The sequence below is a fragment of the Eumetopias jubatus genome, unplaced genomic scaffold, assembly GCF_037043125.1.
Source record: "Eumetopias jubatus isolate StellerSeaLion01/CBP00866 unplaced genomic scaffold, mEumJub1_p1.0 scaffold_10, whole genome shotgun sequence".
NCBI lineage: Eukaryota > Metazoa > Chordata > Mammalia > Carnivora > Otariidae > Eumetopias > Eumetopias jubatus.
In genome coordinates, this window is record NW_028274816.1 from 7,013,600 (window position 1) to 7,034,781 (window position 21,182).

General features: G+C 44.6%; 1 protein-coding gene across 2 annotated transcripts in view; it reads left to right on the top strand.

The window, feature by feature from the left end:
* The first annotated feature begins 12,796 nt into the window (after nt 1–12,796).
* Nucleotides 12,797–21,182, top strand: part of TENT4B (terminal nucleotidyltransferase 4B) — a 70,272-nt gene continuing 61,886 nt past the window's right edge. Inside the window, exon 1 of one of the 2 annotated variants that reach the window (XM_028094536.2) lies at nt 12,797–13,635. In XM_028094536.2, the coding sequence (XP_027950337.1) occupies nt 13,001–13,635 (635 nt within the window). In that variant the 5' untranslated portion in view covers nt 12,797–13,000. The remainder of the gene's footprint in view (nt 13,636–21,182) is intronic. The other variant, XM_028094535.2, reaches the window with a different exon arrangement.

Here is a 21,182-nt window from a genome sequence, read left to right on the forward strand (position 1 = left end):
TCCCCACCTCCCCCTGCCCCTGGCAGCTACCATTCTACTCTCTGTCTCTATGAATTTAACTACTCCAGGTACCTCGTATAAGTGGAATCATATAATCATATAATATTGTTTTGCTACTGGCTTATTTCATTTAACATCCTGTCTTCAAGGTTCATTCATGTCAGCATGTATCAGAGTTTCCTTCCCTTTTTTAAAAAGATTTATTTATTTATTTTAGAGAGACAGAGAGATAGAGCCCGGTGGGAGGGGCAGAGGGAGAGGGAGAGAATCCGAAGTGGACTCCCCACCGAGTGCCCACCCAGGTGCGGGCCTTGATCTTACGATCCTGAGATCACGATCTGAGCCAAAATCAAGAGTGGGGTGTTTAAACAACTGAGCCACCCAGGCACCCCAGAGTTTCCTTCTTTTTTTTAATTTAATTTAATTTTTTAAGATTTTTTCTTTTTTTGACAGAGAGAGAGAGCACAAGAAGGCAGAGTAGCAGGTAGAAGCAGAGGGAGAAGCAGGCTCCCCGCTGAGCAAGGAGCCCAATACGGGGCTCGATCCCAGGACCCTGGGATCATGACCTGAGCCGAAGGCTGACCTTTAACGACTGAGCCACCCAGGCGCCCCAGTTTCCTTCCTTTTTAAGGCTGAATATTATTCTGTTGTGTGTGTGTGTGTGTTTAATGTGATTTTTCCATATAGCTATCTCTATCTATATAGAGAGATACACACCACATTTTGTTTATCCGTTCATCTGTTGGTGGATACTTGGGTTGTTTCTACCTCTTGGCTGTGAATAATGATGCTATAAACATGTATATGTATAATCAAGTCTCTGATTGCAGTTCTTTTGGGTAGATACCCAGAAATGGAATTGCAGGATCATATGGTAGCTCTATTTTTAATTTCTTGAGGAACCACCATACTGTTTTCCATAGCAGCTGTACCATCCTACCTTCCCACCAGCAGTGCACAAAAGTTGCAACTTCTTCAGATATTGGACAACATTTGTTAACTTCAGTATTCTTTATAACAACAATCCAACTAGGTGAGAAGTGGTCAACAGTTATTTTTTGAATGAACCAACAATATCTCTAAAGTTAGAGTAATTACTACTTATTGCATTGTATTTTGTCTAAGGATACTAGTGTTATCGAAAGAATGCTTATATGCTTTTGAGATACACTGTTTTCAATAGCAGGAACATTGGAGTGTCCATTTTATACAAGACATCTAATAGGCCCTAAGGCAAAATATATTGTTAAATTCAAGTTACTGTTTTAATTTAGATAAATAATGTCCATTGTCAATGTCCATTTATTCTAGAGACTGTACTAAAAGATCTTTCAAGGTTCTGTCCTATACAGTTTCATTTATAGAATGAAATTAAATATTTAAACACAAGAAAAACCAACATTCATCCTCAAAAAATTACACATAGAATTACCCAATGAGCCAGCAATTCCACTCCCAGAAGAACTGAAAACAGGTATTCAAATAAAAACTTGTACACAGATGTTCATAGCAGCATTATTCACAATAACCACAAGGAAACAACCCAAATGTTCATTAATGGATGAATGAAAAAACTAAATGTGGTATATTCATACAGCCATAAAAAGGGATATATGCTACAACGTGGATGAACCTCCAGAAGATGATTCTAGGGGTGCCTGGCTGGCTCAGTTGGTAGAGCATGAGACTCTTGATCTCAGGGTTGTGTGTTTGATCCCCAAGTTGGGCATGGAGCCTACTTAAAAAAAAAAAAAAAGAGGGTCCACTCACCTGGGTGGCTCAGTCAGTTGAGCATCTGACTCAGGTTTCTGCTCAGGTCGTGATCTCGGGGTCGTGATCTTGGGGTTGTGGGATCAGCCCTGCGTCAGGCTCTGTGATCGGCAGGGAGTCAGCTTGAGAGTCTCTCTCTTCCTCTCCCTCTGCCCCTACCTGCGCTCATGCTCTCTCTCTCTCAAATAAATAAATCTTAAAAAAAAAAGAAAACATTACCCTAAGCAAAAGAAGCCAGAAACAAAGGCCACGTATTATATGATTCTATTTATATGAAACATCCTGATAGGTAAATCCATAGAGACAGAAAGCAGATTAGTGGTTGCCAAGGGCTGTGGGAGGGGGGAATGAGGACTACCTGCCCACTCGGGGTGATGAAAATGTTTGCAACTTGATAGAGGTAATGGTTGCATAACATTGTGAAAGTACTAAAGTATCACTAAGTCATACACTTTTCAATGGTTACAATGGTGAAGTTTTTGCTCTGTGAAATTTACCTCAATTTTTTAACAAAAGTAACATACCTCCCCGCAGCGGGGAGGGTGGGCTAAGTACACAGTGCTAAAGGCTAGAAGAAACAAGGGCTTCCTCCCATGCTCAAGTGCACTCCTCTGAGCTAATGACTGTCAATGGTTTCTTACAAATCCTTCAAGAAAATATTGGTGCTTAAGCATTTTTTTAATAGAAATTGGATCATATTCCACACACTGCTCTTCACCTTGTTTTTTCCATAATGATACATTTTAGTGATTTCTCTATGTCAACATGTTTAGTGCTGGTTCATTCATTTTAACAGGTGCATAGTAGTATTTTATTGACTGAATGTACCTTAATTTGTTTAACTAGCCCCCTCTTGATGGATGCTTATGTTGGCTACTGCAGACAAAACAACTTTAAATATTCCTATTCAAAGATATGTGTGCACGTATGCAGACATACAAGATAAATTTTTCTTTCTTTTTGAAGATTTTATTTATTTATGTGTCAGAGAGATTGGGAGAGAGAGAGATAGAGAGGAAGCACCAGCAGGGGGAGCAGCAGGCGGAGGGAGAAGCAGGCTTCCCACGGAGCAAGGAGCCCGATGCGGGGCTCCATCCCAGGACCCTGGGATTAAGACCCGAGCCGTCAAGACCCGAGTCGAAGGCAGATGCTTAACCTGCTGAGCCACCCAGGCGTCCCCAACATAAATTTCTAAAGGTTGCTTTGCTGGGTGCTGTGGACCATATTTTTGACCCCGCCTTCCATTCATATGTTAAAGCTCTAACCCCCAATGTGACTCTATTTGGAGGTAGGGCCTTTAGGGAGGTAATTAAGGTTAAATGAGGTCATAAGAGTACAGCCCTAACCCAGTATGACCGCTGTTCTTATAAGAAGGGGAAGAGACACCTGACTTCTCTCTCTTTTTGCATATGGACATGTAAGCACAGAGGGAAAAGATAGCATCTTCAAGCCAGGAAGAGAGGTTTCACCCAAAACCAACCTTGACTGCACCTTGATCTTGGACTTCTAGCCTCCAGAACAGTGAGACAATACATTTCTGTTGTTGAAGGCACCGAGTCTGTGGTTTTCTTTCACAACAGCTGGAGCTGACTAATACACTGGGTCAAAGGATATACACATTTTAAATTTGATAGATAGGGGCGCCTGGGTGGCTCAGTCGGTTAAGTGGCTGCCTTCGGCTCAGGTCATGATCCCGGGGTCCTGGGATCGAGCCCCGCATCGGGTTCCTTGCTCAGTGGGGAGCCTGCTTCTCCCTCTCCCTCTGCTGCTCCCCCTGCTTGTGCTCTAGCCCTCTCTCTCTCAAATAGATAATAAAATCTTAAAAAAATTTTTTTTTTAATTTGATAGATAGGACCAAAAGAGTCCCCCAAAGCTTTTTCTCCACTTTATCCTTCCACAGACTGTGAACAAGACTAGTTTCTCCCATGCCCTCACTAGCACTGGGTATGATTATACTGTTTGACCTTTATCAGTCTGAGAAACACAGATTTTTGTGCATTGTAATTCAAATGGATGCTTGAAGTTGAGATTTTTCCAAATGTGTGTGTGACTTTTTTTTTAAAGATTTTATTTATTTATTTATTTATTTATTTATTTATTTATTTGAGAGAGAGAGAGAAACAGCATGAGAGGGGAGAGGGTCAGAGGTAGAAGCAGACTTCCCGCCAAGCCGGAAGCCTGATGAGGGACTCTATCCCAGGACCCTGGGAACATGACCTGAGCTGAAGGCAGACGCTTAACCCACTGAGCCACCCAGGCGCCCTGTGTGTGTGACTTCTAACGAAGTTTTTTTTTATCCTTCTTCATCCCTGGAAGCCCATTATGTGGTATTACATAAAAGCTGGTCCAACTCCACAGGGACATTTCAAGAAACTTTCTTTCTTTTTCTTTTCTTTCTTTCTTTCTTTTTTTTTTTTTTTAGAGGTGGGTGGCAGGGGCAGAGGGAGAGAGAACCTTAAGCTGGCTTTGCGCCCAGCATGGAGCCCAATGTGGGGCTCGATCTCATGACCCTGAGACAAAATCAAGAGTTAGCCGCTTAACTGACTGAGCCACCCAGGGGCCCCTCAAGAAACTTTCTTATGCACTTTCCATTTTTTCTTGCTCCTTGCATATTTTATGAGTTGGAATGGTTACAAAAGAAATAAAATAAGAGAAAATTATTTTGGGAGCCTCTCCTACTTGATAGTAACATATTTAATTCACAGTGATTTGGGGAAATGGGCCATAGGTCCTATAATATTATAGATGAACCTAATCTTCCATTGCGGTTAAATTTTCTCAACTGCCTGGTCACAATAAAATGGATTTGAGCCATTTAGAACAGGATTCTATGTGTCCACAGCACTGTTACAAGTAGGGACAGGAGGGGCTTGCCCTCTTTGTTCTTTGAAATCTGTTGAGCTAGATTCTCCCTGATCATTCTTTCCTCCTTCTTATCACTTGGGAATCCAAAGATGTGCCACCAGGACACTCTGCTCCAGGGGCTCCCAAGTGCCCCATTTGAGTTATATATCCCTCCAGCCTGTTCTCCAGGTGCTTGCATTTCAGCCAGGGGGAAGAAGATTTGGCTACAATGACATATATTAACTAGAAAACACAAGCACATACCCATGGACCTCTGGATTGTGACCAAGTCCCCTGAATTAATCCTCTTTGTGCCCCAGTGTTAAATGATGGTGGAATGAATGAATGAATGAATGTATGAATGAATGGCAAAGACACCAATTAGTTAAGTATCCAAATGTTTCCTGGGAAGGATGTTATTTTGGCCAAGAGGATGAGTGCTGCATTTGATCTTCATAGGAGTCAAAGTCACGACCTTGGAGCCATGTTGGCAAGATGCGTGGCTTGAACAGATTCATCAAGCTGATACAACCTTAGTGTCACCCATGAGACTGTAATGTTTTACATACACACACACACACACACACACACACACACACACACCCACCCCTAATTATGATTTAAAAAGCTAGATAGAAATGCTGTCTTGTAACTCACTGTTTTTCAGCCATCCATTCACAGATGCTGATTAATCATTGAACATTCATTATGGTTGTGTGTTTTCAGGTCCAGTTTTAGAACTTTGAACAAGGTCAGTCATCTCGTGTTGCTGTGGTCATAGTCCCTCGCGATTACGGACAGTGAATAACCGAGTCTCAAATATTCCCTCCAGCCCTAGGAGAAATGACTTCCAGTGTATCAGAAATTTGTTATATAGACTAGTTTCCAAGCAGATCAGAGGCTACAGACTGGAAACGGTTCCACAAGCACGATGTCACAGTATTTTTTCCCAAGTGGTAACCTCGGCAGCTTCTCTTTGTGGAATATGCTGTGTGGCCTCCCCAGGTGTGTGCTCTACTCTCTGACTCGCTTTTCCCTGATGTGTAATGGGTTCTATCCATTTGTCCTCAGTGTGCACATTTTTAGTCAGCTTTTTTGCATGTCAGCCAAACATGGAAATTGCCGCTTGAGATTTTGGCTGCACTTTTCAAAGCCTATCAGAGTGTCCACAGACTTCACGGTAACTCTGTAACTTACATTATTCAAATTTTTCTTGAATGAAATGCGTTTTAGGCTAGATGCACAATAAGGGAAGTGCTTGGCACCTTTTGTCGTGCATTTTACCTTAGAAAAGGACCCTGTGGCTTGGCTTACACAGGTCCAGAAATAAAATTTGCCTTTCTGCTTCCTTTTGAGGCACTCAAAACATGATGTACAGATTCCAAGCATATTTACTTCTGTTGGTAGCAATTCTCCTGTTGAAGAGGCTTGCCACAAAACATCCAGGAGGGGAGTCGGGTGGAAATGAATAACAGACTAGGTGTTGCTTGGACAGGGAGGGCAGAGCACTGACTAAGCACTTGAGTGCTGAAGGAGTGGTTTTACCTTGGAAATCATTAAAAATGTGAAGTCACGGGGCGATTTTGTTTTGTTCTGTGTGGGTTGTATGGGTGTATGTGTTTAGGTATTAAAAACTTTGAAACCAAGGAGAAAGCCCTGATTGGGGCTCCCAATTGGGGCTGAGATAGAGCCCCGAGTCGGGCTCCCTGCTTTCCCTCTCTCTCTGCCCCTCCCCTTGCTCGTGCACATGAGCTCTCTCTCTCAAATAAATAAATCTTTAAAAAAATAAAATCTTATAAATGAATGAATGAACAAATGTCTGTTCATGCCATGTGGACTTTTTTCCAGCATGAACTTTCAAACTCCATTCTCTACCCATTACCCAGTTCCAAAGCTACTTCTGCATTTTTAGGTATTTGTTACAGCAGCACCCCCACTTCTTATTTTCATATGTATGACTTATTTGAATTTATGGTATACATAATATATGTCCATATGTAAAGATTTTTTTTAAAGATATTGTTTATTTGAGAGAGAGCAAGCACAAGCAGGGGGAGCAGTAGTGGGAGAGGGAGAAGCAGGCTCCCCGCTGAGCAGGGGGCCTGATATGGGGCTTGATCCCAGGACCCTGGGATCATGACCTGAGCCGAAGGCAACCGACTGAGCCCCCCAGGTACCCCAATATGTAGAGGTTTATATGGATATTTATTATGAGGAATTGGCTCATGTGCCTTGGAGGCTGAGAAGTCCCATAGTCTGCTGTCCACAAGCTGGAGACCCAGTCAAACCAGTGATATAATTGAGTCTGAGTCTGAAGACCTGAGAACCAGGAATGCCAGTGGTATAAATATTGGCCAGAGGGCTGGAGAAGATGAGTTGAAATGGCCCAGCTCTATCAGTAAGGCAGGAAAAAAGGGACAAATTCCTCTTTCCTCTGCCTTTGGTTCCATTTGGGCCCTCAACTGATAGGATAAGACCCACCCACATGGGGGAGTCCATGTGGACTAATTTAGTTTATTTAAATTAATTTAATTAACAATCGTACCAAGTAACTTTTCCAAGAAGGAGGTCTGAACTGCATTTCAAGTTATATAGGGTCTAGCAAGAGAACATTCTGGAGTGAGATTTTGACAGTAAGAGCCTCTGTCTTTAGAAATGGAATTTCAATGACAGTTGACAAAAGCAGTTGCGGGTGAGCACCTTCTTAGGCAAGACCACCTTATCTAGGGTCTTCTCCCTCTCCCACAGACTGCCCTGCAGTGAGGTGTTAGAAAGAAATGGTAAGTCGGCTGGGGTCATGATCTCAGGGTCCTGGGATTGAGCCCTGCCTTGGGCTCCCCACTCAGTGGGGAGTCTGCTTCTCCCTCATCCTCTGCCCCTCCGCCTGCTCGTGCTCACACTCTCTCTCTCAAGTAAATAAATAAAATCTTAAAAAATAAAAATAAATGATAAAATGCAGAGGGTTGTTTGGGTATTGGATCCTGGCTGAGTTCCTGGGCTTTTTCCCCATAGGGTGGCTGCCCGGAGACTATCACCTGCTTTGCAAGCTCATGGCTAAGGAACCTATTTCCCTGACAAGAGAAAAGATGGTAGAAGGAGCTGCCTTAACAGCCTTGTATAAACTTGAATCTGAAAAATGTCTGGAACTTTTTACAGATTGGTCAGAAATTTGAGAAAACACACCCATTCTGGCACTGTTTTAATTTTGTTTTTAGTTGCTATTAGGCTGGGCAAGCAATTCTCTGTGGGGGCTTTAGCAGATACCATGGTCAAATTTTATCGAAACACCAATCAAAACAGAAGTTATTCAGAAAAGGCAAATCTATAGAGATAAAAAGTAGATTAGTATTTGCCTGGGCATGGGGTTGGGAAAACAGATTGACTACAAATAAGCCCTAGAGATCTTTTTGGGGTTGGAAACATTCCAAGATCAGATTGTGGTGATAGCTGCATAAGTCTGTAAATGCACTAAAAATCATTCATTAAATTGTACACTTAAAACAGGTGAATTTTATAATATATAAATTATACTAAAAAGCTCCTAAACATACACACACGTGTACACACACACACACACACACATTCACTCCGGAGATTCCAGAATGTCACAGAACTTAAGCAATTTTGTTTCTAAAACAGGATTGGAAGAAATTTTGACAGTCCAGAACAAGATACAGGCCTCCACATTGCCTATTATTTTGAAATGTCACTGAAAAAGATTCTCCTGCTTGGAATCCTATTTGTATTCATGAGGGAGAAAAAAACATGGTACAATGATGTATATTGTGTGCAAAAGGGGAAAGTTTGTAAATGGGGCCCAAGTCCAAGATTATTAATACCTGGAGCAAATGCTTCAAAACCCAAACACTGAGGATACTAATAACTTTAAGATTTTTTGTTTGTGGTTCTTATTAACTCTGGAGTGAAGTAATATAATCACATACTGCCGAAGATTTAAATAAAATGATGTCATATAGTACTATGTGTGTGCAATTTTCCTTCAGTTTTATTCAAGTTAATAAATCAATGAAATCATGTTTAAATTTGCTTGATTCTTGGGTAACTTGCTTTCTTCTCATTTTTCCACTCGATTTTTACTCTGCAGAATCTTGATGTTTCAGTAAATCTTCCAAGTTGAAACCATTGACTCAACATTTTCCCCTCTAAGAACAAGAATACTGAGAATGAATAGGACATTTTAGATTATGGAGCAAAATGTCTGGGTTTGTGATAGCCGTGTTTTTTGGCTCATCAATTTAATGCAGATGGTTTTGAAGACTGTAATAAGTGTCTGTTCTTTTGTTCTAAATAGGAAAATGAAAAGGTTGAGTAATCAAAATTTATTATTGAAATTAGGGTAGTCTATCTCTTTGAATGCAGTAGTAGATTATTTTGAGACAAAACACTGCAGATTTGTTGGGGGAAATGAATACATTTTTGTGTATATAAAATTCCCTACTGTTTTACTTTAAACTGGATGATTTTTGAGGAAACTTCCACAAAAATACTTTATAATTATATACCATGGTAGACATTCAAGACTCATTACAATTTCATACCATAGCATACATTCAACACTCAATTACATTTCCTTGCCATTTTGCATGCAAAGTATATTCCTGCCTCAGGGCCTTTGCACTTGCTATTCCCTCTGCCTGATGGATCATTCCCTAGCTGGTCATGGCCCACTGCCACATTTAAGTCCCTGCTCAGATATCACTTCCTCAGAGCAGCCTTCCTGGATTAGCCCATCTAAAAATAGCACACTGTCACTATCCCTTTAGCCTGCTTTTTCTTCATAGCACTCAACCACTGTCTGACCTCACATGCTTGCCTTACCCACTAAAATGTAAGGTCCATGAAGGCAGGGACCTCATCAGTATTGTTCATTGCTGTATCCCCAACAATGGTACATATTTCCTCAAGACATATTTGTTGAAATTAATTGAATAAATTGCAATTTGACTTGCAATTTTTTAAATATTTACCTCTTTTTTTCTCCCCAACCACACAGTAAATTCATGGAAGGCAGCCAAAGACCCTGGTTGCTTATTTATCCTCTCTAAAGCAATTAGCTCAGTTTTGCATGGATGATAGACATTCAACCAAGATTTACTGAAAGAATGTTCGGAAACATGGATGTGTTATGGGGCTAACTAGTTAGCATTCCCTGCAGGTGAACAAACAGTAACATCTTGCCTCTCAGCCCACATTTCACAAAGTTCTTTTATTTATATTAACCCATCTGATAATTTTGCCAATACTAGTAGTTTTTAAGCTTTGCTTAAATAAATGGGCTCTCAAATATAACAAATGTTAATTTCTGGTATGAACTATTACTAACTTTGAATACTTTTTTTTGGCTTACATATCAGTGGCATTTAATGTGTTCTTGGACATCTGAAAAAATATTTTTAAAGACTGAATAACGTTTAAAATAAATAAGTAAAAATAAAAAAGTCTATCTTGACACATAACATGTGCAGGGACAGATTTTTGGAAATGTTTTAACAAAATCTTCAAGGAGATTATTTCTAGATGGTGGGACCTTGAAAATGTTTACTTTTTTCCCTGGCTTTCCAATTTTCTTAGGTTTTTTTTTTTTTTTTTTTAAGTAGGCTCTGCACCCAGCATGCAGCCCAATGCGGGGTTGAACTTGAGCCCCTGAGATCAAGACCTGAGCAGAGATCAAGTGTTGGATGCTTAACCAGCTGAGCCACCAGGCGCCCCTCTTGTTTGATGTTTTTTTAAAAATATTTATTTACTTATTTGACAAAGAGAGAGAGAGAGAGAGCGCGCGCGAGAGAGAGCACACAAGCCCGGGGAATGGGAGAGGGAGAAGCAGGGATCGATCCCAGCTGAGATGGGGGCGGAACCCCGGGACCGTGACCTGAGTGGAAGGCAGAGGCTTTTTTTTTTTAAGATTGATTTTATTTATTTATTTATTTATTTATTTATTTATTCATTCATTCATTCATTCATTCATTCATTCATTCATGAAAGAGAGAGAGAGAGAGGCAGAGGGAGAAGCAGGCTCCCAAGGAGCAGGGAGCCCGACGCGGAACTCGATCCCAGGACCCTGGGATCATGACCTGAGCCGAAGGCAGACGCTCAACCATCTGAGCCACCCAGGCGCCCGGAAGGCAGAGGCTTAACCAACTGAGCCACCCAGGCGCCCACCTCTGTTTGATTTTTTAAAATAAATTTGATGGAGTGCCTGGGTGGCTCAGTTGGTTAAGCCTCTGCCTTCCGCTCAGGTCATGATCCCAGGGTCCTGGGATCGAGCTCAGCAGGGAGACTGCTTCTCCTTCTCCTGTTCCCTTTGCTTGTGCTCTCTCTGTCAAATAAATAAAAAATCTTAAAAACCCCAAAAAACAAATTTGAAGTCATCAAAATAAACCTGTTGTGTTTTTTTTTTTTAGGTTTTTTATTTTTAGGTAATCTCTACACTTAACCTGGGACTGGGACTCAAAACCCTGAGATCAAGAGCAGGGCACCCCAAAATAAACCTGTTTCTATACAATGCTTTATTTTTGTATAATTTGTCAGTGTGAATATCCTTAAAAATAACACTACTTTTCTGGCTTTGTAATTCTCAGTATAGAGCTAATTTCATTCTGAGAATACTCTTAATATTGATTTGTAGTAAATCAACAACAAATAGGATGAACCAAAATTCGATGTAGGGTTTTTTGGGGTGTGCTTCCCTATTTATAGCCATGTTATTCTCTCAGCAAGAATAACGGTAGAGCAATGAATGCTTCGTAATTTGACCAGTATTTTTTCATCTTTGCCAAAACCCCCCAAACTCTCCAGGATATTGAGCTCCCAAAATAGAAGGCCAAAATCGGGTATCAGCGACTCATTCTGGACCTTGGACCAACCTCAGACGGCACAGAGGAAACGTGCTCACTTATTTTTCCTCCTTAATGATTTAAAATACTTACAATTCCCTTTTCCTTGTCGTTTTTACCGCAGGGATTGGGAAGACATGCAAATAACCACTTTGTGGAAAATCTCTACTGATGGCAACGATATGGTCCTCATTTTAGGCTTAAAAGGTTTTGGGTTTTCTTAAAGTTAATTCTGCACGGAGGAGAGCTTTCCATGGCTGCTGGTGCACCTGAGGGCAAGTGAGGATTCTTTGCACGCCGAGCAGCGTGTGTGCCTGCCTCCGTGTCTGTGCATCTGTGCGCGTTTCTGTACGGGCGCGCGCGCGTGTGTGTGTGTAAAGCGGGTTTTGGGTGTGTGACCGTGGTTCTGAGCCCACGGCTTACACGCTTAACGAAGAAGCGCGTCCAGCCACGCGGGCGGGCGCAGGTTTCCCCAGTCTGGGCTGGGGTGGGGGAAGACCCGCCAGGGCTTGGGGCTCCAAACCCCCCGCGGGGACGCAGCACCGCGGGTGCGGGGGCGGCGGGGCTGCCCGCCCAGCCCGCGTCCATCCAGGGTCCAGAGCACATGCTCGGGGGTGGGTTACGTTTTCTCCCCCTCCCTCCCCCGAGGCGGGCTTGGAGCGGAGATCTCGGGAGGGGTCGCGAGAGCGGAGGGGGTCCCCGAGGCCGCTGGGTGGGGGAGGGTACGATGTGGGGGCGGCGCCTCCGACCATCCATTCGCTGCGGAGCCGGCCGGCGTCTGTCCGGCCTCGCCCGGTTTCAGGGACCGGGAACCCAGACCGGGGGCGGCGCGCGCATCAGGGGCACCTGGACGCCCAGGTACATGCGGCCCCTTCTTCAGGTGGCGCGGGGACGGTTGCGTCCGGCGGTTGCGGCCCCCCACCGCGCCGCACCGCGGCCTCTGTGACGCACGGCGCAGCCGCCGGGGCTGACCGGGAGGCGCGGCCCGGCGGGGGCGGGGCAAGTGCGGGAGGGCGGGGGCGGGGCGGGGGCGGAGCTAGCGGGGCGGAGCCGGCGGAGGCCCCGCCCCGGGGCCGGAGGAGCGAGAACGCTACGGAGCAGGCGCGTCCCGCCGCCGCCGCCGCCGCCGCCGCCGCCGCTGCCGCTGCCCCCGCCGCTGCCCCCGCCGCCGCCTCCGCCGCCGCCGCCGCTGCTGCCGCTCGCCCTACTCCGGAGCCGCCGCCGCCATTTGCACGGGGACCCCAGTGACAGGGGCTCGGCTGAGGGGCGGAGGGAGGGGGGGAGGGCCCGCGGAGCCCCCGAGGGCGGGAGCGACGCCGCCGGCGCCGGCCGGGCTCCCTGCGCGACCGCGCCGCCCGCGGCGGGCCCCGAGCAGCAGTAGCAGCAGCAGTAGCAGCAGCAGCAGCAGCAGCAGCAGCAGCAGCAGCAGTAGCAGCAACAGCCGCCGAGGCCGGGCGTGCGCCTGAGGCGCGGCGGCGGCGGCGGCCCTGCGGGCGGCCGGGAGGGGCGGGGGCAGCGGCCGCCGCCGTTTGATGGATCCGAGGATCGCCTGGTTCCAGCCAGAGCAGCTCGGACCGTCCAACAGTCTGTGGATGCAGATCTGGGAGACGACCCAGGGGCTGAGGAACCTCTACTTCAACCACCACTGTCACAGCAGCGGCGGCGCGAGCGGCGGCGGCGGCGGCAGCAGCACGGCCACCGGCGGGAGCGGCAGCAGCACCGGCAGCCCCGGCGGCGCGGCCCCGGCCCCGGCCCCGGCCCCGGCCGGCATGTACCGCTCCGGGGAGCGCCTGCTGGGCGGCCACGCGCAGTCCGCGGAGCAGCGGGACTTCCTGCCCCTGGAGACGACCAACAACAACAACAACCACCACCAGCCGGCGGCCTGGGCCCGCCGGGCTGTCGCGGGCCCCTCGGCGTCCCCGTCCCCCTCCGCGTCCTCGTCCCCACACTCCTCTGCCGCCGTCCCCGCCGCCGAGCCCGCGGACCCGGCCTCGGGCAGCAGCAACAAGAGGAAGCGCGACAATAAGGCCAGCACCTACGGACTCAACTACAGCCTGCTGCAGCCCAGCGGAGGGCGGGCCGCGGGGGGCGGCCGGGCCGACGGCAGCGGGGGCGTGTACAGCGGGACCCCGTGGAAGCGGAGGAACTACAACCAGGGAGTCGTGGGGTGAGTGGTGGCCCTGCGGCCTGGTGGCCTGGCCCTTGCACACGCGCAGCCGGGCACACGCCCACAGAAGGTGGATTGGGGGGAGCCTGGGCGAGGCCACCCCCCTCGGCCTGCCTTCGTTGCCGCTTCTCCGGGGTCTGATGGCCATCTCTCCATCCCTCCGCCATCCAGACCTTCCCCCACTCCTTCTTAGCGGTCCACACCTTTTCCCCCTCCGCCTCAGCCTTCCAGGCCTTTTCTGGACATCCCCTTAGCCATCCACATCCTCCCCTCACCTCCCTTAGTCATCCACACTCTCCCCCTTAACAGTCCACACCTTTCCCGGCCCCCTTATCCATCTAGTCTTTCCTCCCATCCCCCGCCAGTCAAACACACCTTCCCCAGTCTCCCCCCTCCAGCCCTCTCCATCTTGCTCCCCATCAGCACACCCAGAGATGAAGTCTGTTAGCACAGGCAAATCATTGATTCCCTGAGAACATTCCTGTGTTACTGCCTTTTGATGGTACAGGACCTGGAGGTGCTTTCCTTGCCAAGAATAGAAACATCCAGAAAGCTCCTCCCCCTCCCCCAATCCCAAACAGGAATCATGTCAGCCCTGTAATGTTTTGCCTGTCCATCTTTTAATTTTTTATTTAAAATAAATTTCCGTTATTAGCGGTGCCTTTTTCTATGGGGATTGAAAAATAGGGTGACAGCTAAGTGTAGGCCGGTGGAGATGGTGAGCTCTTCTGAGGCCGATAGAACTTTCTAGGAGTTCAGGATCCTTGGCTTCAGCTTCTCACTGTAAAGTTGTCATCCTGGCAGATACAGCCCATGCTTTTCATTCTAGGGGGTAGCTTCATGCTAACGAGTGAACGTTGCACCATTAATGACTTTCTGTTTAAAGTTCAGCTGTTACAAAATGGAATCTTACCTGACCCCTGATGAACTATGTACATAAGCAGGGAATGTTTCTAGCTAGATATCCCTTCTAGAAGAGCCCCTGTCCTGGAATAGGTTACTGAGGCTTTTTTTATTTTGTAAAATAAAAATTTGGGCCGCGTGTGTGTTTAGCTTGAATATGGAGAGTGAGCTTTTAAATTGGTTTTCATTTTCCAGATCCTTTTTATATTGGGGGCTACAGTAGGCAAATGCAATACCATTAGTAATCCTTTTTGAAGCGTTTTCTTAGATTCACCCATTCAGATCTGCCCTGCTTTGGCAGGCACAGACAGTTCTGTGTACCTTTTTGGAGGTCTGGGTAAAATGAGTTGGTGGGTTCCATCTGCTTCTAGTGGGCTGGTGTCTGCTCTATGCTACTATTACAACTCCCACCTTTTATGGAAAGTGCAGTCAAGCGTTTTAGGACTGGCTCTGGGTTACATGTCAAACCTGTCCTCACCTTTTCAGAGGGGAACCTTTTAGGGTTGAGTCCTCTGTTGCTAAGCTTCAAGGGCGCTCTCCATGGTCATCACGTTTTAATAAAAGGCTCATGGGTTCCATCCTGTTAGCATTTCCAAGACGAAGCATAAACCTGTGGTTTAGCGACAAGTAAATTGATATTTAAAGGTTCTGGTAGTTTCATTTCACAGAAATAAGCTCCAGTTAAGTAATCACTGTCAAATCAAACCTTGAGCTTCCCTAGTTTCGTTTTACTGAAGCTTCTGCTTATGTGTCTCGAGAAGATGGGTGACAAATCCAAAACAGTGGCTGCTTTTCTTTTTGGCAGATTAGAAATGGTCTTCTCCTCTATTTGCTACTTAATGTTAGGGATATTGTAAAAGGTTCACATTTGAACTTATGCAGAGGCAGGATGTTCTTATTCCTGACTCAAATATATTGCCCTCAAAGGGATTAAGGAGAGGAATTTCCATTTCCCAGAGGTTTTAGTGTTTAAAAACTGATTGTAAACCTGTTTTTAAAACTGTTTATCACTTCATAAGACTTTCCATTCTTCTGCCTTTTCCTTTAGAGGATGTCTATGTTATTAAGCCGTTCCTAACTGTTTTTGTAAGTGTCTGGGTTTAAAAATTCTTGTTTTGATTTGTGGATCCTTGTGTCTTGACTTTTACAAAAGTTTTGCTATTTTTAGTACAGGTATTTAAAAATCTGAATTCACAGTGCACCTCAAAGTTATGCTATTCTGAGATTAAATTTAGTAAAACTGTTACTAGCATTCTGAGTTCTGGGGACTGACGTTTAGCTAATAGGTCAACAAATTGTAGTGGTTCCTGGCCTCTGAACCAACTTAAGTCCAGATAGAGGAGTAAAAGGCATATGAACAATGGACTGGAACTGTGGGACGGCTGTATACATACACTCTCTCTCATCTTCTTTGGTCTCTGTGTTCTCTGCCTTAGCCAAACTGGTTGACATACTCCCTGAACACTCCAAGATACAGTTCAAAATCCTGACTTCTTTGTCATCCAGGTGCTTCATTTTTGTGGTTCCTCCTTTGAACTCTTGAATTGCTTGCTTCGTGTTCTTGCTATAGCCTGCTTATGATTATTTTTCCTTTTATGTATATGTTTTCGCTAACCCACTAGGTCCCTAGTTAGGATGGAAATTTTTTTTCTTAAGATTTTATTTATTTAGAGAGAGCGTGCACGAGCAGGGGGGAGGGGCAGAGGGAGAGAGAGAATCTCCAGCAGACTCCATGCTGAATGTGGAGCCCCACGCAGGGCTCAGTCCCAGGACCCTGAGATCATGGCCTGAGGCGAAATCAAGAGTTGGTTACCTAACCAGCTGAGCCACCCACGGGCCTCTAAGATGGAAATTTCATTCTTTCTTTCTTTCTTTTTTTTTAAAGATTTATTTATTTACTTGAAAGAGCGTGCACGAGCAGGGCGGAGGGGCAAAGAGAGAGGGAGAGAGAGAGAATCTCAAGCAGACTCTGCTGAGCGCGGAGCCCAGTGCAAGGCTCTATCTCATGACCCTGAGATCGTGACCTGAGCCGAAATCAAGAGTCGGATGCTTAACTGATTGAGCCACCCAGGCTACCTGGAAATTTCTTAAATGTAGAGTAAGATATTTGGATTTCATCCTGAAGGCTTCATATTCTCTCTCAAAATTAAATCCAACCAGGGGTGCCTGTCTGGTTGAGTCAGTGGAGCATGTGACTCTTGATCTCGGGGGTTGTGAGTTCAAGCCTCATTTTGGGCAGACAGATTGCTTAAAATCTTAAAAAACAAATTAAAAATCCGCTCACCACTTCAACCTTCTCTATGTACCCACAGACTCAGGGAGTTTGCTTCTGTTCCTTTTTTTTTCTTTTTAAAGTTGCTTTCACTATTCTATTTCTTGGACTTCTTTCTCCTCCAAGGCTGGCTGTGGTGTAGGAAGCAGTCCACCTGCTCCTTCTGGTTGTCCATGAAAATGAGCCATAAACCCTTTTCAAAGATTTAATTGTTGATTACCATAGAGAAAGAACCGACGTCAAAAAAGTAGTGAACACAGTTACCTTATGGAGATTCAGAGTCTTTGGTCTTGAGTCCCCTGTGTCTAGAAACTTCTTGTGGGAGGTGCTTGGAGCTTGTCCAAGCTAATCAGAATAGGTTTGTGTTGGCTGCATTGCCAGATCTGTAGATATTTTTTTTTTCAAGGCTTGGATGACTTTTTCAGAATAATGTTTTGGAGCATGAATTTGACTGTGGGACATTTAAGAAGACCCTGCTGGGAAACTTGAGTTTAAGGAATAATTTCTTGACCAGGGCCACTGGGGATGGGAACGGTAAAGAATGAATGAGTGTGAGCGCTGCTACAGGGTGAGGGTGGCGAGGATCCCGACTGCCTTCCTGGGTTAAATAATCACACGGTAGCTTTGAACCAGAGTGGGGAAACATTGCTGTTATTATTATTGCAAATTAGGGGTGGCATTGTGGATTTGGAGTAAAACATAAGGTGATGTTTAGGTGGAGCTGTCTAGCAGTGAGTTGAAATTTGGGGACCAAGGCGTAGTCAGCTTTGCTGCAGCAGGGCAGTGTCCTTCCTGACGCACGCGGTAGTCTAGATCACGGTAAATCCAAGATGCTGACACTGTTCCTCAGCACCGGCATTATGGCCTCTTTGTGCAAATTTCTACGCGCTGTGATCAATAGGATTGCTGTTAATGCTGGGCTTCAAAATAAGTGATCAGGCAGATTAACATGGCGTTGAGTATGAAAGAATTGAGAGGTCTTGTTCCAAGTGCTTGCTCTAAGTATTCATTTCTGTGCATTTGCAAGTGTAGCCCAGAGTAATTCTTCGGTGACTAAACCCTCAGGTCCTTAAAGTTTATTGCATTTGAGTACCGAAAGGTGATTTCAAGAAGACCTTAGGTTTCCTGCAGGGTAGATTCTACACTAACAGTGTAATTCATATTTGTGGATTTCCCCAAATCTAGTATACTGTGTTCAACTAAGGTACTTCCATGTCACAACTCGTCTTCTGTCTAAAATCTGTGACCCAAACACTGTCACTGTCCGAATCATTGGTACATCAGGGTGTGGAGTCCTTTTCAAACCCCATTAAGTTTTTAGCTGTTGAAAGGCAAGCGGAACCAGGGAGTGAATAGAGCTTTTTGTAGTCTACCCTGGATTCACACAGAAGTTTTAGGATATTGCAGTAAAGGAAGGATAGGAAGGGGGTAACTAGAAGGAACCGAGGCAGGGAGGGGGAGTGTGTGTTACCACAGTGCTGGTCCTGGTGTGATAGATGGCCTTAGAGCACAGCTTCTTCCATGAAACCCCTACCAGTACATCCTAGTGTTAGGAGTCCAGAAGAGTCCCTGGGAAGAACACCCAGGGGCTCCCCTGCTCATATGGGCACCAGTCAGATGGTTGTAGTTAGATATTCTTATACCTGCTAAAGCTGAGAAAAATTTCAGCCACTTTCTGTGGAGGATAGAAAAGCAAGCTGTTGTATAATTTCACTCAGCTTTCTATTCTCCCTTCTGTTGAATCCGTTGGAGTAATATTTAGTGGAGGCAACTATTTCCGGATCACACCCACGGCACTAGGGACTCTGTATTAATCACTTACGCACACAGAGGTGTGGAGTAGTGTCGAGGGAGGGCTCTAGGCCAAAGAGGGTGCTTATTTGAAGTTTTAGGGTCCAGTTCCCAGCAGCTGGTCTGAGACTCCTGGTCTTTGCTCTTTCCTACAGAGCTGACTGGACAGCTCAGAGCCTGCTTGAGGAATTCAGAAGACTGCCAGCAGAATGTTCTTTCTATCCTTTAGAATATTTGCTAGGGACTCAGCTGCTGCAGAATACTGCTGCAAGTAAAAGCTTGCAATTCATTTTACCATTTTTAACATGACGTGGAATTGTTGTTTTTTCCCCCGAGGGGATATTGCAATTGAGGATGGCCCTGAGCTAGACTTGACATTAATTTGGATCCAAACAGCAGGCGATGCATTTATTTTCATCTTACAAGTTTTATTTGATGATATAAGAGACTTTTGTGTATTAAGGGCCTTGGACCATATGGGGATTGAAGTTGAACATTGTAGGAAGAAACAATGTGGAGACATTTATGTTGTGCACTGGTTCCTCATTCACTTGAACAGTTTCAAGTCTGAAAAAAAATCTTGCCATGTCCCTAAGAGATTTCATGTAGTATCTGGTAACTGAAGTCAAGAATTATACCTCCAGTCATGCTCTCTGCTGAAATAGTTTGTATAGTCTGCAGAAACCTGTGTTTTCAAATTAGTTGATTTATTAAAAGTGCTCAGTAAGGTCAAAGTGTTCGTGGTAACATTTTTACCATGTTCCGAATGCTATGTTAAATTTTTTCTATTCGTTATATTAGCCTTCTCATGTGTAGCCCCATCTAATTTTTTTTCTTTTTCTTTTGAAATACAGATTCACAGAAAATTGCAAAAAACAGTACAGAGAGATTCCATGTTCCCTTCACCTAGTTTCATGCAGTGGTAACATCTTATATAACTATAGTTTAATATCAAACCCAGGAAACTGACATTGTTACAGTTCATAGCCTGATTTAGATTTCACCAGTTTTACATGGGTTCATTAATGTGTGTGTGTGTGTGTGTGTGTGTGTGTGTGTAGTTCTGTGCAATTTTATCATGTGTAGGTTTGTGTGACACCACCACAATCAAGATACAGAACTATACTAGCACCTCAGAGCTCCCTCATGCTAACCCTTTATTTTCATGCACACGCACCATCATCTCCAACCCTGAGCAACCACTAAGCTGTTCTCCATCTCTGTAATTTTGTTATTTTGAGAATGTTAGATAAATGGAATCACACAGTATGTTACTTTGGCTTTTTTCCTCTTACCATAATTCCTTTGAGATCTGTCCAAATTGTTTCACGTATTAATAGTTCATTCCTTTTTAATGTTGAGTAGTATTCCAAAGTGTGGATGTACCATAGTTTGTTTAATGATTCACCTGTTGAAGGACATGCCAGAGGAGTTTCCAGTTTTTGGCTATTACAAATAAAGTAACTATAAACTTTCGCATACACATTTTTATGTGAACATAAGGTTTAATTTTGGGGGGTAAATGCCTAAAGGTGCTGGGTCATATAAGTACATATTTATTTTTATTTTATTTATTTATTTTAGACAGAGAGAGGGAGAGGGAGAGAGAGAGAGCTGGGCAAGGGGCAAAGGGAGAGGGAGAGAGAATCCCAAGCAGACTGCCTGCCAAGCGTGGAGCCTGATCCAACACCCCAAGATCATGACCTGAGCTGAAATCAGAAGTCAGAGGCTCAACCGACTGAGCCACCCAGGCGTCCCAAGTACATACTTAGTTTTAAAAGAAACTGCTAAACTCTGTTTTAGAGTGGTTGTATCATATTACATTCCTATCAGCAATGTATGAAATCCCATCTCTGCATGCTCACCAGCATTTAGTATTATCACTGTTTTTTATTTTAGTTGTTCTAATATAGGTAGTGATGGTTCATTGTGCTTTTATCATACTAACCTCATTAATAGCCTCACCTAATTTTTAATTTTAATTTTATTCTTTTTTAAGATTTTATTTATTTATTAGAAAGACAGAGTGGGAGTGGGGAAGGGGCAGAGGAAGAGGGATAAAGAATCTCAAGCAGACGTGGTGCTGAACTTGCAGAGCCCGGCATGGGGTTCAATCTCACGACCCGGAGATCACAATCTGAGCCGAAACCAAGAGTCGGAGGCTTAAACCACTGAGCCACACAGGTGCCCCAACTCTATTTTTATTTTAAAAACTTCCTGGCAGTATTGAGAGTGTCCTTAATTAAAAATTTCTAGGTAAAACCGATTTTAACTCTTTTCCTTTATCTCTGAAGTACATTGCAGTGTTTCCTTTACATGTTCCTTTTTCTTAGAAATTAGTATGAAGTTGAGCTTTATTTTCACTTTTTAAAAACAAAAACATGTAAAAAGACAACTGCAGAGTTGATTTCAAAATTTAGAGTCCTGTCTTTTTGTATGTTATGAGTAAGCTTTATTTTTTGTCGGCTTGGCTATCTTTTGCAGAGTAAACACTCAGTGGTGGTTTGTGTTGGTGGTGAAGTTACAGTATTTTTTTTTTTTAAGGATTTATTTATTTATTTGAGAGAGTGAGAATGAGAGA